Below are 18,861 nucleotides of genomic sequence, written 5' to 3'. Positions count from 1 at the left end.
CCCGAGCCTCACCATTGAGGGGAGGTCAATGGGTCTTGGTATCGAACGATGTTTGCGACAGCACTATCCAGATTACAAACAAAGTGACACGATGATCTGCTCTGATCTGCTGAGGGAGGGGAACGTACACGTCGATGGCTGCCAGATTGGGATTGGGAGGGGAGTGCACTTTTCCCTCCAGAAGTTCTGGAAGAGTGAAAAACACCAAGGGAAAAGTCATGACCAAAAAGAAAAATTGAGATGCAATTGTCAAATCGACTTGTTCATAACCAAAAGTTTTCCCATATCTTGGCAACGGTTTGTGAGGAACTTCTAGATGGAGCCCAGTGCCCCGCGGTGGTGGTCTGGAGGGGTGGCGCCAGACTGGCCTGTGCGTCTTTTGCGGGCTCGCCCCATGGTTCCGTGCCGAGTGGTCTGGGCCTCAGCGGTGTCAACCAATCAAGAGGGGCTTATGAGAGCCCCTTGGGCGCCGCGGCGGCCAGATCAGATCATCCGCTGTGTTGAATCAGCCCACCCATGCTGGAAGCTGCATCGCAACATGGCATGTCAAACGGGTATCCGCACACCAGCCAAAACTTCCCACCTCGAACTCAACAGGAATTGGCGACGCCATGTCTCTGTTCCGCATCTTCCCTAAAGATCCAACTGGCTGAGAGCACAGGAATCACGGCCTCCAAACTCTAGACACGCCTGTCCAAGACCCCAAGAACAGGGCAACACCCTCTGGCGTGATATCCACTAGCTTCTACCTTACCTTAGCTGTTGCAGATCTCTCGTCCCACCATCACCTCCTCGCCCTCGCCCTCGCCCTCGCCTTACATCCACATGCACCACAGAAGACCACACACGCACACAACCGACAGTGGCACTCTCTCCGTCCCAACCCCGACGAAAACTGTGAACCACCCACAACAGACAGCGTTGCAGAGAATCTGGAAACGAACGAATTTTGCAACTGTCCACCCAGATCCTGTCCCAGCCGACTGGTCCGCCCATTCCCAAGCCAACCCTCCCGATCAGTGCCTCCCAGGTATCTGTCTGTCTGTCTGTCCAATCCGATTTCGATCCACTACCTTCTAGACACTCCGTTTCACCTATTGCGGTGCTCTCCATCCTTCCCTCCCCCCGCCATCCCCCGCCAACCCTGCGCCTCGCGTGCGGTCAGCGCCGTCCCACTTTACTGTCACCGAGACCTGTCAACTCTCCCCCTCCCCTCCCCCCCCGGCCGGCTGTACATTGGGTCCCCAAGGACGGATTCCCTTTCTCGGATGGTGTTCGGAACCCCCAGCAACGACCTTCCCAGCGGTTTAAAGACGGAAGGCCCTTTGCAACCACCCCGCCAGACCCCCTTTTTCCTGTCCCCGTCCGTTCCTCCCCCGAGCCAACCCCCCAGCGGTTCGCCAGCCGCCATGGCTCCCGCCGCTGTTCTCGAGAAGCCCACTGAGGACCAAATCAGTGAAGACCGCATGGAGACTGCCGAATGTGTCGACCGCCTCTCCCTGCTGAGGAGCATGCCTGAGGCGGCCATTGAGTGCCAGGTGTGCGTTGTCGGTGCTGGTCCGGCCGGCTTGATGCTGGCAACCAACCTGGGCCGTTGGGGCATCAAGGTAGAGGTGGTGGATGACAGGGCTGACCAAACCCCAGTGGGAAGGCAAGTTTGATTCCTTGTTATTCTTGTTTCCTGTTGTCTGGGTTGAGTTGCGCCGTATTGGAAGTTTCATGAATCCTAACACCTCCCTCCAGAGCTGATGGCCTGCAACCAAAAACAATTGAGACTTTCCGGCAGATGCGACTGGCAGATCCCCTGCTCCAGCGCGGCGTTCGAGTCTACGATATTGCCTTTTGGCGAAGTACACCGGAGGAGCCCCTTCATCGACTCGGCCGCGAAGTCCACTACCCACCCGTGATTGATGTGCTGGACCCATATATTCTTTTGGTGCACCAGGGCATGGTCGAGGCCCTGTTTATTGAGGATCTGAAGAAGCGCGGTGTCGAAGTGCGGAGGAATCACGCTTTCGACTCGTATAGCGTCTGTGACAGCAAGGGTGGGCCGCTCCAGGTCAATTGCCGTGCGAACGTGACACAAGACCGGAAGACGCTGCTGACACAATATCTTGTTGGCTGTGGGTGACTTTCTTTTTCTTGTTTCCGAGTCTACAAAAACATCAGATGAAAAACTGACTGTGATATCTCTTCTCATAGGCGATGGCGCGCATTCAAAGGTTCGAAAGAGCATTCCTGATGCGAAGCCCGTGGGCATGTCGCAGTCCTCGGTCTGGGGTGTCCTCGACGGAGAGCTGCAGACCGACTTCCCGGATATCTGGTCCAAGACATTGGTGTATTCCCAGGAACATGGGTCAATCCTGATCATTCCGCGTGAACGTAACATGACACGGTTTTACATCGAGCTGAAGGCCGGGCCTAAGGGCGACCGGAACCAGCTCGGTCAAGAGTTCGTCATGCAGCGTGCCAAAGAAATCATGGCGCCATTCGAGGTTGGGTGGAAGTATATCGAATGGTTTGGTAGGTACCAAATCGGTCAGAGGGTTGCGAGCAGGTTCTGCGATAACCACTTGAGGGCGTTTTTGGCTGGAGATGCCAGTCATACCCACTCACCCAAGGCTGCGCAGGGTATGAATACCTCTATGCATGATGCGTGGAACCTGGCGTGGAAGCTGAACTTGGCGTCGAGAGGGCTGGCGAAGCAGACGCTTTTGGCTAGTTATGAGGAGGAGAGAAGGAAGATTGCGTTGGATTTGGTCAACTTTGACTACGAGCATGCGAACCAAATCGCAGGCGGTGATGCGGTTGCGCTGGCGGAGAACTTCAAGACCAATGTGAGGTTTATTAGCGGGATTGGTGCGGAGTACGGCGAGAATGCGATCAATATGGTGGAAGCGCACAGCTGGGTGATGGGAGAGGCGAAGCCGGGGTGTTTGCTGCCGCCGGCGAAGGTGACGAGGTATTTGGACTCGAACCCGGTGGATATCCAGCTGGATATTCCGATGCTGGGGCAGTTTAGGATTTATCTTTTGATGTGGGACGTGCATCAGTCGAGGATTTTCTTGGAGACGTTCTGCCAGGCGATTGCGTCGCCGGATGCGCTGGTGAACCAGTTGAGTGCGGCGGCGAGTGTCAGCTATGCGAAGCAGCCGAGGGTGCCGGCGCCGGAGGATATTTATCTCAGGCCGGAGAGGTATACGGCTGTGAGCCATTTGTTTACTTTTGGTTTGATCAGTAAGTTCTTCTCTCGCAGCAATTCTTTTTTCTCTTCTTTTTGAGCGATACTGACCGCAAATAATAGCAACCATGCCCAAATCCGAAATCGAAGTCAGCGACTTGCCCGCCCTCTTGCAAGACAGCAAGTGGACTTTCTACCTGGACGACATTCCCGAGCAGGATACTCGGGGCACGCTCTGCACCAACAAGTGGCTCGGCAGTCTCGGGCCCGGGGAGGTGGCCATTGTCAATGTCAGACCAGATGGGTACGTAGGGTCGATTGGGAGGTGGGACAGCAGTATTGACGATGCGGGTGAGGAGGCGGCCAAGTGGCTGGACACGTATTATGACCGGTTCTTGCAGGTGCCTGCTGCTGCTGCGTCATAATTTTTGGGTGAGGTCATATTATCAGGGAGAGAGAGAGGAGGCTGCCGCAAGGCCGGATGGATGTTGTCCTGCATTGATAGGGAGGGGGTGGCGCGCGGTGTTGGTTGGTTGATCGTTAAAGATGACGATTTTACACGAGAGAGGTTGGAACCTGTATTCTTTGACTAAAAAGGCGTATGGGGTGTTTTTGCTTTTCGTTCCCGCCGTGTTTTTTGAAGAATAGGGGGCGAAGCAGGCGTTTTGTTTTTGTTGATCATCATTGTCATCATCACGCGCACACACAAAACGAAGGGTGGATGGGGAATTGTGGGATGGATACTTTTCTTTTTTTCTTTCGAGAAACATGTTCATTTATTCTTTTTACTTTTATTGATACCATTGTACAATATGAGATAAAGCTTATTGCATTGGGATTTTAATTGCGGCTGTTTGTGTTTGCTCTTTGGAAGTCGTGCTGAACCCCTGAACAGCCCCTGAATGCTGGCAAAGCCCAACAACAGCCGATCGATTTCAAAGCCACCTAGGCTTTATCCACACACACGTCATGTTATGATGATAATAGAACCAAAGAATCAGCTCATCCCAAATTTGCCAGTGCAGACCCTATCACTCACCTAGAACCTCAACACCGTTATCAACCCTTGCTCATCCTCCCCAACAACCCACCTCTCATCCCCACTGATATGCCCCTTTGCAAGCAACTCCCCCCACATATTGACCTCCTCCCCCTTATCCCCCCTCGTAACCCCAAACTCCTTCACACTCGTCCTCCTCACAATCTCCTCCCTGTCCACCTTCCCTTTCCCCTCCTCCAACCCCTCGCCTCCAACCGTCAACCTCGGCCTGACATGCACACTCAATGTCTCCAGCATAAAACAATGCCTCGCGCTCACCCTAACCCCAGCCTCCCCATCGACCATCTCAGAAACCGTCAAATAAGGAAAATCCTCATGCCTCCAGCACGGCGCCAAATGCTTTGCTATCCCGCTCCACTCCGACGTTTCCTCCTTCTTCTCCCGGGGCCGTAATTGTTCAATCAAACCCCTCCCCCTCGCCGCGTTCAAACCCCCAATGCTAGGCGGCGGCCACAAGCTCACCGAACTTGCGGGAGCCACCCTTCGACAAAAATTCATGTTCACATCCCCATCCGCCCCACAACTATCAAGAAACACCGGGCCTTGCACCACATGACCCTGACCCTGGGAAGAGTCGTCCTGATCATCAAAAGGAATAATCGGTATACCAGTCGACCGAACAAGGTGCACTCTCGGAGGAGAAAGACTAGAGTGCTGCCCATCCGCCCACCTGTGCTCCTCCTCGATGAAATACAGATTCTTCCCATCCAGCGACAAGCTCCTCAGCTGGGGCGTGGCTCGTTGTCGCAGGCCGTAAAAGTCTAGTTGGGGCCAGGCTATACGCCTGATAACAAACGGGCCGGGGGCGGTGGTGGTTTGTGAGGCCGAAAGCCGGCGGCGGGGTTGTTCCATGTCTGAGGAGGAGGCGGCGTCGTTTGACACGTCTGCCTGCGGGGGGCTGCGTGTTGTGGCGGTAGAAGAAGATGATTTACCGCTCCATAGACCCGTCGGGAGAGAAGGTGTCCGTTCCACGCTGGGACGTTTCCTCCCTTTTGGGTCTTCTGATGGTCGGTAGGGAGATGGGGAAGAAATGTCCCACACTGCTAGCTGTTCTATCGGGTCGTCTTGATAAAGCGAGCGGTTTGGTTGCCAAAAGTAGACCGCGTAGTGGGTTGCTGTGTGAGCTGAGAAGAAGCGGTCGGAGCGGTTGAGGGGGAGGCCGAGGAAGTGGAGTTTGAACTCTGAGCGGAAGGTTATGGACCAGGTGCAGTGTGTGGTGGTGATGGATGGATGACGGAGAACGTCAAAGATGGAGACATAATGCCTGTGGACTACCTCGCGGTCGTTGAGTTGATGGTAGGGTAGGACTTCGGCCCATTCAAAGACCAAAACTCCCTGGGCTAGTCTTACTCGACGGATGTGTTTTTGTCTAACGTCGAACGGGACGGGGAATTCTCGTTTGGTGGATAGGTCAACTATGTGGTAGATGTGCCCTGTTGTTTCAAGCGGTGGTGAGTCCCGTTCTGGCCGGGTGGCAGGGTAGACCAGCACGCCGTCCTCCTGACTGTACCACCATGATGGGTCGGGGTAGTGGAAGCTGGCTGTCTTTTCGTGTAGACGGAGATAGCGGTTCCAGGGGGCCACACCCCAAAAGGAGAAGAGGTTGTTTTGGGAGGGTGCCATGTCTAGTTTTTCCACCACTCGGGCTGTGGCCCGGTTGAGGTGGTGGTACCGTCGAGCGACATGGGCAAAGGTGGACGACCAAACGCGGCGTACTTGGGCAAACTGGACCAATTCAGCCTTGAGGTTGGGAGGGAGGTTGTCTGCTGATTTCTGAGGGGCGGGTGAGGATAGGAGCGCCGCCAGACGCATCTCACGACATCGTGGGAAATTCCACCGTAGGAGCAGGAGGCAGTTGGCCTCGTCGGTAAAGGCGTGGTGCCATCGGCGGGAAACGGAGCGACATCGCACGCAGGTTCGCGGTGAGAGGTGAGATATGACAATGAGAAAGAGGTCATGCGGCAGTTCGGTGATGTCCCTCATGTTGCTGGTATCTGAGCCAGAAGCAGACTGTGGTGAGCACTTCATGATATTGCTGCTGGATAGGAAACTGCCATGTTTATGAGAGACGGACGCCGACAAGCCGGCGTACAATGTCTCACAAGCGGTCCCATCGGATCTTGGCGTGCCGGCGAGATAAAGAAGGGCTTCCCGTCTTGGTGCTTGTGATTCTGCTGGGCAAATGCATCCTTCGGGCCTTACACTCGTCACCGAACTGTCATCTGAGCAGCTTGCAGGAAACAGAAAACATGCGCTAGGCAGGTGATCATGTCACTGTTTTCTCTATGACTCGTCGACGTCTAACAGCGATGCATTCCCATGAAACCCATCATAAAATGTGAGAACGCTGCCAAGCAGTTTCAGGGACTTGCAACAGGGCTGGAGAGTGCGGGGAGGGCCCTACAGCCCAACGACAGTGGGCCCTGACCCCCGCCAGTGGCATCGGAGATGGGAGTCCATGATGCCCCATCCACTCGTCAAAGTGGAAAATAACAAGACATGGGTTCGGATCACCCTCTGCCACCTACAGCATGCAAGCAACCGAGCATGGGCGGGCGCAAAGATCACAAGGTTGTCTGAACCCATGTCTTGTGATTTTCCAATTTGACCAGTTAGATGGGGTATGACGAGAGAATGTCTGTTTGGTTAGCTCTATCAACATACTACATAGAATAGCTTCCAAATCTTCCTGATATGCCCGTACTCGTCCTGTAGACGTTCCACCTCATACACGTCATCTATGAGCTCTTGTGCGCGCACCACCATCTCACGAGTTGTTCACCTTTCCCCAGGTTGGCCAAGTTCTAGCTTAGTCGGGTGTGGGCGGGGAAAGTTGCACCAAAGACAGTCCGGTCTTTTCACCTCTCCCAAGTAGACAGGTGCTACCAGGTTGCATCCCGCGTACTTGGACTTTTTATTAAAAATCTCCATTTTCTGCTCGATTTTGACCACACAGAGAAACCCCGCCTCGAAGCCCAGCCCTGTCCCGCGATGTTGAAGATCGATCTGACATGCGTTGCCAAGGTGCCTGCCAAGAATATCACAGCTCGGGGCCTGCCCTGCTCCTGTCTGCCTCTTGTGAACCCGGATCTTGCATCTGCCATGTTTGCTTCTCACGAGGCCGGAGATACAAGACATAAGACCGAGGCCAGATCTTTGGCCCCAGGGTCCTCATATGCCCTTACACCGTACTCAGCTCGCTAAGCGTATGGATTCAGAGATTTCAAGCAAGAAGTCATTTCAACGAATAGCAGGCGGGCTGTGTGCAACACCATGGGAAATATGCTACCGAACGGGTAGTTTAGCGACACACGCTGCATATTATTGCTAATACGTACCATCCCATCCCATCCGGCAATGCCTGTTGCGTCCTTTGTGCTTCGACCAACAGGGATCTCGAAGGATGAGCGAAAAAAACTCGTTCGGGGAGCGGTGGGAGACAAGAACTGCCAGGACGGAACGTAATCAAGCCATGCTGTCTTCCCCAGACTTTTGATCGACTGGCGCAACGGTTTGTTCTGGTATAGTTTCGCACCGTTGGTGGGCCGATAATAGCACGTTAAAAATCAAGACTTGAACGGCTCAAACGGTTAGGGCGAGTGTTTACAAAAAATTGCATCTCATGAAGAGGTTTGAGAGCACCATTCACGGGGCATCGTATTCAGAGTCCAATCCCAGATGCTGCGTGAGGCGCATTGGCTCGAGTCAAGCTTTTCCAGGCCGCCCTCGGCAACCCCAGCGGCGGGTTCCGCAAGGCCAACCCCGCTGTGCCCAGGCTTGCCTTAGCAGTCATCTCAGTCTTATTCGTGGTCTCGCCGCCCTCTGGCTTCCCACGACTCCTGTTCTCTTGGCAAGCCAAGCAGCCAGCCAGACAGCCTTGGCATATGCAACCCGAAGCTCATCAACCACGAACTCTTGGCCTTTTGGATTCGAAGACAGCCCCTCGACGTGAAAGATCAACTTCAAGGAAAAGGAGGAGGACAGCCCCGAGTGAATCATCGCCGCGAGCCGACGTGCGGCCGCATGGGACGACGACACGCCGACACCACGCCCCCCCCCCCCCACGAACCTCCTCTGGCACGCTTTCTCGCGACCTGACCCGGTCGCCCATCGCCCATCGCCCATCGCCCATCGCCCGTCCCGTACTGTTTCGGCCGACAGCATACCTGGTCCTGTCCGTCTCGACAACCTCTGCCCCGTCGCACACAATTGCCCCGTGCTGGATGCTCAGCAGTCACAGCACAGCAAAGCATAGATGGGCTATTCCAAGTCCGCCGACAACCGCGCCGCCGCCTCTGCCCTGGTGTCCGCGCAAGCCTCGACATCGGTTGACGACACATCTTCATCGCGCCGGTCCTTCTTTTCCCGCCTCAGCCTCCCCCTCCGCCAACGCGCCCGTCACATCACCGATTTCCACATCCGCCCGGCCGAGCCCTACCGCAAGTATGGCGCTGGAGACCATGTGTTGGGCGCCGTGATCCTTACCGTCGTCAAGCCCGTCCGAATCACCCATTTGACCGTGGCATTGCACGGCTTCGTACGCGTATACAAGGGCCCAGGTGCGCCCGCCAATGAGCCGATTGTCAATCCCGCCGAGATTCCAACAAACACTGGCCGCGGCGCGCGCCAGAAGAGCCACAGTGTTGGGCGCGTCAATTTGTTTGAGGACGAGCAAACACTCAGCGCCGATGGCCGGCTCGAGCCGGGCCGCTACGAATTCAACTTTGAACTGTTATTTCCCTCAAAGGGGCTTCCTAGCAGTATCGATGTACGTGTGCAATTTCCATCAAGGGCGAGCTATTGGCTGATATATCTACATAGTTTGAGCGTGGCACTATTTCCTACAGGATCACTGCGACTTTGACACGTCCGCCATCCATCACTACCAAAATAGACCAGAGGTCGGCTGTTGAGTGCCCAATTCATCTCATCGAAAGGGTCGATATTGGTCCTCTTAAACCGCCACCGTCGCGTACTATCTACCTAGAACCAATATCAAAACGTCCACGGAAGAAGAAGCAACCTGGGCCCACATTAGAAAAGGCCGCCACCACCGTTTCACACGATCCACCAGAACGGTCATCCGATTTGGACTCGACTCGGCCAAATGAGAACTCTACCGAGGGCTCCTTGTCCGTCCTTGGCGATGATCAAGGGCATGGCCCACCAGCTAACGATGGCCCGGGACCGTTACAAAGCGACGTCCGCAGCATCAGCGGCGATAGCGCCCACACCAGCAGTACCACCCCAAGCAGGAACGGCGACATAATGTATACAACACCGTCGGTCATATCGCAGGGTGGAAAGAAGGGTCCGGCACTGAAGGACCGGACCATCACAGCGACAGTAGAGTTGCTAAAAGGTGGCTGCCTTCCTGGAGATGTGGTTCCCATCAAGATCTCGGTGCAGCACATCCGCCAACTAAAAAGCATGCACGGTGTGATAGTCACTCTCTACAGGCTCGGTCGCATAGACTCAGCTCCCACAGGTGTACTTTCTAGGGAACTATCGCAAAGCCAAAGCCGCTCTGAGAAGGAAGAGATTTATCCCAAGTCGAAAACTGGGCTGGGAGGTCTATCCCTTTCGTCGGCCGGCTCTTGCAGTGTCTTTCGGAAAGACCTTTCCCAGGCTATCAACCCTCTCTGGATTGACCCAGCCACCATGAGCGCCAGCTTCACAACTCTGATCAGGGTTCCCGAGGACGTATTTCCAACCATCAAGGGCGTCCCTTATGAGATGATCAAATTTCAATATCACATCGAGGTATTGGTTGATTTAGGAGGGAAGCTTGCCGGCCAGATTCAAGGCAACAAGGTAGCTTCTGGGTTGCGAATGAGCATTCCTGGGGTCCCTCTGGGCCCGACATCCAGTGCCCACGACACCGGCTCACCTTCCGTCGCAACATGGGGATCCAGCATTATCGACACGGATAGGCTCCGTCGAGAAAAGGGCGTCATCTCCGTGTTGTTTGAGGTTATTGTTGGGACGACAGACAGTGAAAGGCTCAAGGCAAAAGGTCTGTCGAAACTGCCGTCGCCGGTCCGAACTGTGTCAGTGCGCGAAAGTGATTATCACAATCAGGCCCCGGACCATGTTCACCCGTGGCCTACATCACATGAGCCAGGAGGCTACGGACCAGAATCGGCCTACCCGCAGGATTACCCCCCGTTTCCTACGCCATATCCTGCCCAATCCACCCAGCAGATTCCCTACTGGGAGACGGTCCCGGCCCAACCGCAACCACCGCCGCCAGTTCCGCATTACATACCACCCCCAGACGTCCCTGACGAGAGCTCGCTCGACGAGAAGGAAAGGATCAGACGCGCCGAGCAGAGGTTACTTCCCAGCCAACCGCCAGGCGCACCTGTTGCCGCCGGCCCGTCTAACTCTAGCGACGTGGTCAACGGGGAAAACATCTACGAAGCTGACGACACGCCCTCGGCACCTCCTGATCTTGCCTTCCCTGCCGAGTCGCCACAAGAAGAACCACCGTCGGCGCCCACACTGGAAGAGCTCTCGGGTGGTGCGGTGATGAACTCGACAGAGGATAAACAAGAGCTTGAGCGGCGACGGTTGCTTGCCGAGGCGAGCGCGCCGCCGGAGTTCCCGGAGGATTACGATGATAACGCCATGGCGGGACCTAGTGGTTCGTCAATACCGCCGAGTGCACCACCAATAGCGCCTGCTGCGGTGGCGGATTTTGAGCCGACGGCGCCGGTGATTAATGATGAGGAGGAGGATTACGGGAGGCATTTTTCTTATGCAGGGGCTTCGCCGGGGGTGGGGAGAGGGCCGGTGGATGCGGTGAGGGAGGAACTGCCGAGATATGAGAGGTGACAGAGCCATTTAGTGCTCTAGGGTGAAGCATTCGTTTATTTTTCTTGTGGGCGGGTCACAGCCAGCGGACTTGTTTTTGGATTTTGATGGTTTTGGAGTCATTTACGGACAATCGTTTTCATGGCAACTTTTTCTGATTTCTGGACACTTCATTAGGAGGGCGGGTGAGGGGGTCTTTCTTTCATTATTGTCATTATTTTCCCAAAGGAATAATGAAGTTAATGTTCTTAGTTTTTTTTTTTTTTTTACTACCAATCACGCCCCACCCATGAGTCAATTTATAGTGATGTCTTTTTTTTGGGATTTTTTTTTAATATGTTGGTCTGGGAAGGGTAGAGGAGAAGTTGTTGAGAATAAAGGTTGACATGGGGAAGAAGAAGGGAAGTTGAGGAGGGTTGAAGAGAAGAGGGTGGGGGGTTGGTTGTGGAATTCTTTTGAATTTTTGTTGAAATGGGAATTTGTATTATTGTATAAGTGTAATAAGAGTAGGGATATGTTTTGGGACTTTGTGCTGGGAGTAGTCGGACTAGGAGTAGGGATAGTATATAACTCTTTTTTCTCTCTCTCTTATGGTCTATTGATCACTTTTATGTTGCCTACCGTAAGCTTTCACGGTGGGTCCGCTTTCCAAGAAAAGGGGGGGACGGATTACATAGGTACCCTCGAAGCTTCATCTTGTAATAGCGTGACTAGGTAAGCAACGGGATCTCCAATCCTTAACCTATCTCGCCAACTACACCCAGGAGGCCGTCAAAGATTGTCTTCACCAACTCGACTTCGAAAGATGCTCACCGTGTCCCAATTCGGAGTCAAGAACTGCTGGCACTTGGACATTGTTTACATTCAGCGTGGCAGGTTATTAAGATGTCGACATGAGAAAGCAGATATATCACCCCCATGTGATGGGGGAAAACACACGAGAAGGGTTGGTAAATGCAAACAACCATGCTGAATATTAGCGAACGTATTCCACCAACCTAGCCCAAGCAGCTACATCTCGATAAAACCTTCCTATTTGACAATGCGACATCATAAACTCATAGATAGCAGACCCCCATCTCTCCAATATTAACCAATGGTATCAATACCATAATAATAACCCTGATAAAAATCCTTGTAGACTTTTCCCATATTCCCCTCATTTTTACCATTTAAACCATCAACAAAGCGAGCGAAAAAGTGGTATCATCCAAGCCCCAAACAAAAATCCAAAGCAAACAAAACAAAAACAATCAATCCCCCCACAGTCTCACACTCCTAATCTCTGCACCAGGCAGCGAACCAACCCCTTTTATATCCAAGAAAAAGAGAAAGAAAAAACTCAACCCATCGACCCCCTTCCCCCCCCATTCCTCGATCCAGACCCAGAACAACCAACTGGACTCCCCTCTACCTCCACCGCCCCCTCAACAGGCACCTCACTCCCCTGAACCTCAGCAATCGGCGGCGGTGACGACGACGAGCCTGATTTTCTGTACTCCTTTGCCTTACCTTTGGCAAGAACAGCACTACTACTCCCCGTGCTCCCAGGCGGCGTCCCCACCAGCGTCGTGAACCCCGAGCTGTTCCTCCTGTGCTGCTGCTGCTGGTCCTGCGGCGGATATTGATACGCTGGTGTCAGAGCAGGTGGCTGGGAGTGGTGATGAGCCGGTGCTGCTGGGGCAAAGTGAGGTAATATCCTCGGTAGAGTCGGTTCCGCTGTGACGGTTGTCGTGGGAATCGTCTTTTGGTAGTCATGCTCGGGATCGTTGGGGTCAAAGGGGAAGAGGGCCGAGGCTGGGCGTTGGGTTTGGTAGCGGCGGCGGCGGATGAAAAAGATGACTAGACCCGCAAGAACGAGGGCTAGGACGCTGGTGCCGGCTGCGATGCCTGCTATTGTTGTTGTGGGGAGTGACTGAGAGCGTGCTGGGGTGGAGGTGGTGGTTGGTGATGAAGCTGTGGATGGTGTAGAAGAAACATCGGTAGAAGTTATAAGGGGTGGGAGGATTAGACTGGCGGTTGTGGTTATTGTTTGGACTACCGGGGGCCTGGAGGTTATGGTAAGGGTGGAGGTCTCGACAACGGTTGCGAGGGCGTGGAGGACTCTAGTCAAAGATTAGCATCCGAGCAGCAGATCGCCCGAGGTGGTTGATTCCATACCGAGTGTTTGTTTGAAAGACTGTCGTCACAAAGGTTGACGTTGTCTGAGCCATGACAGTCGTCGAGGTCGTACTAACGACGTCGGCGATTTCTGTGACAAACTTGGTGATGGTGCTTGTTGAAGGATTTTGTCTCGGTATAAGTCCGCCAACGCCTCCTCGCCGTTTGTTTCTACTGCCTGAAGAGTTTTTCTCAAGCACCAGAGAGATGAAGAGCCTGGTGATGGACGGAACCTTGAATGGATGGTTGTTTCTGTTAGAATGCGGCACTTCCAGCAGCACGGCAGATCGTTTGGCTGGAGGAGCAGTGATGGTCACAGTCTTCCAGACGATGTTGGTCTGGGTGTCAGCGCTCGAGACAGTCACATCAACTGTCGATACAACGGTGGAAGACTCGATCTTGACCACAAGGATGGTAGCTCGCTGTGTTGCGATTCGGGTGGTGGTTTCAAAGATAGTCTTGGTAATCGTCACCGTCTCCCTACTCAAAAGGTTAATTCTATGTTCCGGTTGTGAATGGTATTATGACTTACACGGACGAGACGCAACCCCCCTTGGGAGAACATATCTGGCCAGCCAAACAGCATCCCGATCCACAACATGGTCGTCCAGCGGCACAACAGTACTTTCGATCACCGTCACGACAGCAATTCCCACAACCGGAACATGAATCGACATTATTGTCGAAGCAAAAGTTTGTCCCATTCGCGAGGCAGTCCCGTCTTCCAACGCCGAAGATATGCTCCGTAAGACCGAGTAAAGCGGGTGTACCGGGGACGGGATCGCTCCGTATTGCCATGTACCGGGTCAGATCGGCCTCGGAATCATCATCTGCCGCAATGAAGCATAAGGCTTGACTGACGGCAAGTGCCAAGAATAGAATTGTGATGAGAGCAGGCAGCCGGCCTAAGACGGACGACATGGCGATAGCATACCATGATGCGATTCCCAGATCAAAAGGGACGAGAGATGGGAAGGCCCAGAGGTCATGAGTTTGCTCATTAGTCTAGCCGGATGCCGTGTTGCTCGAGGATAGGCTCCGGGTTGTACACAGCGAACTACCTTAGCCTGGTGGGCACCGCGTCAGAAGACAACAAATCGACGCCTGAGACATTGTGGTTTTGTGGCTGCTGCTGCCATTCCCACACCGACTTCACCCACCAAGCTATGGTCGGCAGCAAGTGGCCACAGCCTGGCCGACCCAGCCCATCCAAGTGGGGGAGTAAACAAAGCTACACACTTTGGTATACGGGATCTCGATGCTCAGCAAGTAGCTGGGGTACCAAGTGCTGCAGGCCGAGGACTGCCAAGGCCTGACTCGACTGGTCTGGCAGAGATAAAGACGCAAGTCCGTCTCGCCGGATGCATCTGGCTGAAGTTGGCCGGGTTGGTGACTGGTTGGAGTATCGGCGCATCTGCGTTGTAAGGCTGTGCGACTGATTTGGACCTCTCACACAAGGGCATTGTTCATCCTTCTCCGACCTCTGCAGCTGAAGCTCGATCGGTGGCTTTGTGGAAGTGGTGTGGAAGCAGCCATGTTTTCGGAGAGCGCGGAGAAGGCGGGCTTGGACAAATTGCTTCTAGAATTTGGGATTATCGTATGATCTCACTCATGACAGTACTGTATCTTCAACAAGTTGACGACAATCAGATTGTTGCTGAATGCTGTTTGCTGTTGGAGCGCCCGGCTACGTGCCAGGGACGAGCGGGATGAGCCGTCGTCGGATGGAGCTTGGCCCCATCCCGATCGCCCAATGGGCCCACCTCCTCTTTGGAGTGGGTAGGGTGCCCCGCGCTAACCCCTCCGACGCCGAGAACTTGGAAAAAGGGTGCCAGACATGAAAGTCAACCAAGGGCCTGGAAGCTGCATTGCGAAGCACCTGCTGCTGCTGACGAACTCCCCTGACCGAATTCCCTCCCTGTATCTGTAACACCTCCGACCATGGACATCGACGACATCCTTAGGGAAGTCGACCCGACCTTCCATGCCGTGCCACAAGAAAAGCGTAATCTTCAAGAGTTAACGCGTGCCTGGATTGCCGAGCGATCAGCGCCCGAGCTTCTCCCGTATGCAAACAACATCTTCCAACAAAGTAACAGTCGCCGAACTGTCCGTTGCTAACCTGGCGGTTTTTTTTTTGACACCTGCAGCTGGCCGGCAGATGGCCTCTTCGAACGCGTCAATGATAGTATCAAGCGCCAGATCGAAAAGGTCGAGGAGATGACCGGCGACATGGACCCCAAGACCAACTTTGCTCTCATCGTCATACAAACCGAACTGGAGCGCTTCAAGTACCTCGTTCGGAGCTACCTCCGCGCTCGAATTTCAAAGATAGACAGACACACTCTACACTACCTCTCGACCGACGCGCTGAGAGCCCGACTTTCCGAAATGGAGCTAGCCTATGCGACCCGTCACCAGGCTCTTCTTCACAACCACTACCTCTCGTCGTTCCTCTCTTCCTTTCCTTCAGCCTTGCAAAACCTCAACGACTCGGCGGGTATCAACATGGTGGAAACTCCAGATCTTGAGTCGGCCGTGTTCATCAGGCTGCTAAAGGACACTTTGGTCGAAGGGCGCGGTGTTGACTCGGACGGTGCCATGGACGGGCGAGAAAGCGATATCGTCATTTTGCGATGGGCCGATGCAAAGACCCTGGTAGAAAATGGAAGCGCAGAACTGGTGTGATTTTGGAAACGCTCAAGAGAGGGCAGCATCGCGTGAACGCATGTACTGTGTGGTGGTGATCTTGCGATATTTCAACCGCAACCAGGACTCGGCTCTGTGTGACGGACATAAGGACGCCGGCCTTTGCTCCGTTCCGGACACCGTCACGGTGAGGCAGCAGTTGGGCTGTTTCCAACATAAGGAAGCTGCCGGAGGCTCAGACCAATAAAGGGGGTGAATTGGCGGACGAGAGCTTATCTCCGGAGCTCCCCATACCCCAATACGTATCCGGATTTAAGATTCATGATAAAACCATGATGCGCAGACAAGCTCGACGACTATATTTATCGCCACCTTACTATCACCCACACCACTGATTCGACAGACCGAGTCGACACACTCACCTCACTCACCGTCCGGAGCTCATGACCGCAACCATGGCCTCACCAGACACCACCATCGTTCTCATCACGGGCGCCAACCAAGGTATCGGCTTCGAAATCGCCAAAAAGCTCGCCACCGAACACAAAGACTACCATGTCATCATGACCGGCCGCCGCAAGCAACCGCTCGAAGAAGCAGTCAGCTCCCTCAAATCTCGAGGCCTATCCGTCGAACCCCTCATCCTAGACGTAACCTCGGACGCCTCCATCACCGCAGCAGTATCCCACGTCTCATCCACCCACGGCCGCCTCGACGTGTTGATCAACAACGCTGGTATATCCGAACACGCCTTCGACAACATCCCCGACATCTCCCCCCGTCAAAAATGGGCAATAATCCTAGACACAAACGTCACCTCGGTAGCCATGGTCACGGACGCGTTTATACCCCTGATGGAGAAGTCCGCCAAGGTGAAAAGGATAGTGATGATGGGGTCGGTGATGGGGAGCTTGACATGCAGGGCTGACAAGGGGCACCATTGTCATGTGGATACTTATACTGCTTACTGTGCCAGCAAGACGGCGTTGAACATGCTCAGTTTGCATTATGTGATTAGGTTTGAGAAGGCTGAGGGGGAGGATGGGGATGGGAAGGGGTGGAAGGTAAACGTTTGTTGTCCGGGGTATTGCAGTACGAATTTGAATAAGTTTCAGGGGCTTAAGAGTGTGGAGGAGGGGGCGGTAAATGCTGTCAGGTTGGCTACGATGGGAGGGGAAGGGGAGACGGGGAGTTACTCGGCTAAGGAGGGGCGTATACCATGGTGATAAGGGTGGCATGGGGTATTGGGTGGGATGGAATTGCTGTCCATTCCGGTGCTTACATTGTTGCAGATTAATCTTCTGATATATCAAGCCAACATTTCGTCCAGCACTTGTTTTCTGCAATGTGTAACTCTACACACGCAAGGTTGGTATAAAGTGAAGTGGATGTCCCCTTTACAGTTTAATGACCCGTCGTCGTCGGTGGAGCCTCGTCCACAAGGCTACGATACGCGATCTCGATTTCCTCTCAGGGGCCAGGGGTTTGAGGGTTAATTAGCCTTGTCAAACCCACGTAATGACGTGACTCGGGGTTGTGGGGTTTGGTGGTGGGTATTTGCTGATTCGACTGAGAAGATTTAAAGTTTTTTCTTGAGAGGTTGGTATTGTTGGAGAATTGTATGGGGATGCTGGCAGTTGGCATTACACTATGCATGTATGCAGAAGCTGGGACCTACATGCATATCCGCTGCTTTTGTGCATGAACAATGAGCGGAGGGGGGTTGGTTGGGTGGGTATTTTTTGGCTGGGATGAGTGAGCTAGAAGAGAGAAAAAAAAGGAAAAAAAGAAAGAGCTGAGGTTTGAGGGTCCAAAAACAAAGAATGCATAATCTACCATTTTGAAGCAAGGGAGGGTTGGCTGAGATAACACAGTACTGATGGGAAACAAAAACATCGGATGAACTCGTCCGATGTTGAACGCTGAGAGCAATGTTGGTGTTGTATCTGCCATGCCCATCATTGTTGAATGTTCCAGTGACTTCGATTACAAGGTGAGGTTGCTTTACATTAGTCTTGGGAGGTAGTAATACGTTCGTATCGAGTGGACATTGTGAGGCTGGTGTTTTTGCCAGCTCATAGGGGGTCCATTTTCGATGGGATTGGACACGAAGGGTTATAGTGTATACGAATGTTCCACCTGTGGGCTGAGGTTTTTGTCAGACTGTGGAAGAGAGAAGAAGTTTGATGGTGTGTGATATGATCCCCAAGGACTTGGCCAGCTCCGGCTGTCTGTGATGAGAAAGTCATGAGATGCCATGCCTGGGGGGCTCGGTGGCTTGTCCTGAAATGTCTCGGCAGGGGTTGTCCGGCGGTCCGCTTTGGCTGGACGCTTGTGCATGTGGTGCTGCTGCTGTTCGGACCAATGACTTCACATGCGTCTGTCAGTGTCCCTGACAACTTTGACCTGACCTAAGAGCCAGCGCTAAGGGTCTGGGGATTTTGTCTGTTCTCGATGAAGATGGGATGTTTGAAGGGCTCTGTGAGTTTCTCAAGATAGAAGATGCAGCCAACATGAGCAGCAGAGCATTCAGCTGTGGTTACACAGACAGCAGAACAGACTGACACGAAAAAGATCATTCCCCATCTTTTAAGCAACCCATTACGCGATTTCCCGCCCGCTGATTGGTGCCCAGAAAAGCAGCAGATCGACCACGGACCACGGACCAGTTCGATGTGGGCTTGTCTTGGCGAAACCCGCAATTTCACCTCGGGAGATTATCTGTCCAAGCTGTTTTTCCTGCCCCCTCCAAAACGAATCCATGTCAAGTGACTGACTGGCAAACCTGGGGCCTGTGTGAGTGAGTTTGCGTAACATGGGACAGTCCAAAAATCATGGTTGTGAGATGTCGGGGCAAAAGACAGAGAAGAGAGCGTGGCTGTTGCGTGGGAGTGAGTGACAAGAGCCCCAGCTCGGATTTTAAAAATGGCACAGAAAATCATAGAATCAACAACCACCACCACATCTTTCACGCCTCCCCCTTGGAAGAGGGAGC

General features: G+C 53.6%; 6 protein-coding genes across 6 annotated transcripts; 4 read left to right on the top strand and 2 right to left on the bottom strand.

The window, feature by feature from the left end:
- Positions 1–1,268: 1,268 nt before the first annotated feature.
- On the top strand, positions 1,269–3,606 carry QC761_107750 (uncharacterized protein; the record flags this gene model as incomplete). Its single annotated transcript, XM_062874049.1, has 4 exons — positions 1,269–1,651; positions 1,744–2,123; positions 2,203–3,237; positions 3,305–3,606. 4 exons carry the CDS (start codon positions 1,269–1,271, stop codon positions 3,604–3,606), a joined length of 2,100 nt encoding a protein of 699 aa, XP_062737155.1.
- A 614-nt stretch (positions 3,607–4,220) lies between these two features.
- Positions 4,221–6,269, bottom strand: QC761_107740 (uncharacterized protein; the record flags this gene model as incomplete). Its single annotated transcript, XM_062874048.1, has 1 exon — positions 4,221–6,269. The coding sequence occupies one exon, from the start codon at positions 6,267–6,269 to the stop codon at positions 4,221–4,223; it is 2,049 nt and encodes a 682-aa protein (XP_062737154.1).
- Positions 6,270–7,600: 1,331 nt separating this feature from the next.
- RIM8 (ph-response sensor protein) lies at positions 7,601–11,696 on the top strand. Its single transcript, XM_062874047.1, has 2 exons — positions 7,601–9,009; positions 9,063–11,696. The coding sequence occupies exons 1-2, from the start codon at positions 8,497–8,499 to the stop codon at positions 11,076–11,078; spliced, it is 2,529 nt and encodes an 842-aa protein (XP_062737153.1). The 5' UTR covers positions 7,601–8,496; the 3' UTR covers positions 11,079–11,696.
- Positions 11,697–12,025: 329 nt separating this feature from the next.
- QC761_107720 (uncharacterized protein) lies at positions 12,026–14,324 on the bottom strand. The gene is made up of 3 exons (XM_062874046.1): positions 13,750–14,324; positions 13,218–13,697; positions 12,026–13,162 (listed from the first exon to the last, which is right to left on the bottom strand). Exons 1-3 carry the CDS (start codon positions 14,136–14,138, stop codon positions 12,400–12,402), a joined length of 1,632 nt encoding a protein of 543 aa, XP_062737152.1. The 5' UTR covers positions 14,139–14,324; the 3' UTR covers positions 12,026–12,399.
- A 742-nt stretch (positions 14,325–15,066) lies between these two features.
- On the top strand, positions 15,067–15,905 carry SLD5 (GINS complex subunit; the record flags this gene model as incomplete). The annotated part of the gene is made up of 2 exons (XM_062874045.1): positions 15,067–15,283; positions 15,368–15,905. Exons 1-2 carry the CDS (start codon positions 15,159–15,161, stop codon positions 15,903–15,905), a joined length of 663 nt encoding a protein of 220 aa, XP_062737151.1. The 5' UTR covers positions 15,067–15,158.
- Positions 15,906–16,309: 404 nt separating this feature from the next.
- QC761_107700 (uncharacterized protein) lies at positions 16,310–17,092 on the top strand (the record flags this gene model as incomplete). Its single annotated transcript, XM_062874044.1, has 1 exon — positions 16,310–17,092. The coding sequence occupies one exon, from the start codon at positions 16,310–16,312 to the stop codon at positions 17,090–17,092; it is 783 nt and encodes a 260-aa protein (XP_062737150.1).
- Between the last annotated feature and the right edge of the window lie 1,769 nt (positions 17,093–18,861).

Source organism: Podospora bellae-mahoneyi, assembly GCF_035222275.1.
Source record: "Podospora bellae-mahoneyi strain CBS 112042 chromosome 1 map unlocalized CBS112042p_1, whole genome shotgun sequence".
NCBI lineage: Eukaryota > Fungi > Ascomycota > Sordariomycetes > Sordariales > Podosporaceae > Podospora > Podospora bellae-mahoneyi.
Note: the sequence above shows the minus strand (reverse complement) of the source record. Positions and strands in the feature narration are given on the sequence as shown.

What these genes read in the sequence shown, in the direction of transcription:
- RIM8 (XM_062874047.1), top strand. Translation starts at nt 8,497, where the DNA reads ATGGGCTATTCCAAGTCCGCCGACAACCGCGCCGCCGCCTCTGCCCTG. An exon ending in GGCTTCCTAGCAGTATCGAT is followed by an intron (nt 9,010 to 9,062) that starts GTACGTGTGCAA and finishes ATATCTACATAG; the next exon opens with TTTGAGCGTGGCACTATTTC.
- QC761_107720 (XM_062874046.1), bottom strand. Translation starts at nt 14,138, where the DNA reads ATGTCGTCCGTCTTAGGCCGGCTGCCTGCTCTCATCACAATTCTATTC. An exon ending in GGGGGTTGCGTCTCGTCCGT is followed by an intron (nt 13,698 to 13,749) that starts GTAAGTCATAAT and finishes CCTTTTGAGTAG; the next exon opens with GGAGACGGTGACGATTACCA. An exon ending in GTCTTTCAAACAAACACTCG is followed by an intron (nt 13,163 to 13,217) that starts GTATGGAATCAA and finishes ATCTTTGACTAG; the next exon opens with AGTCCTCCACGCCCTCGCAA.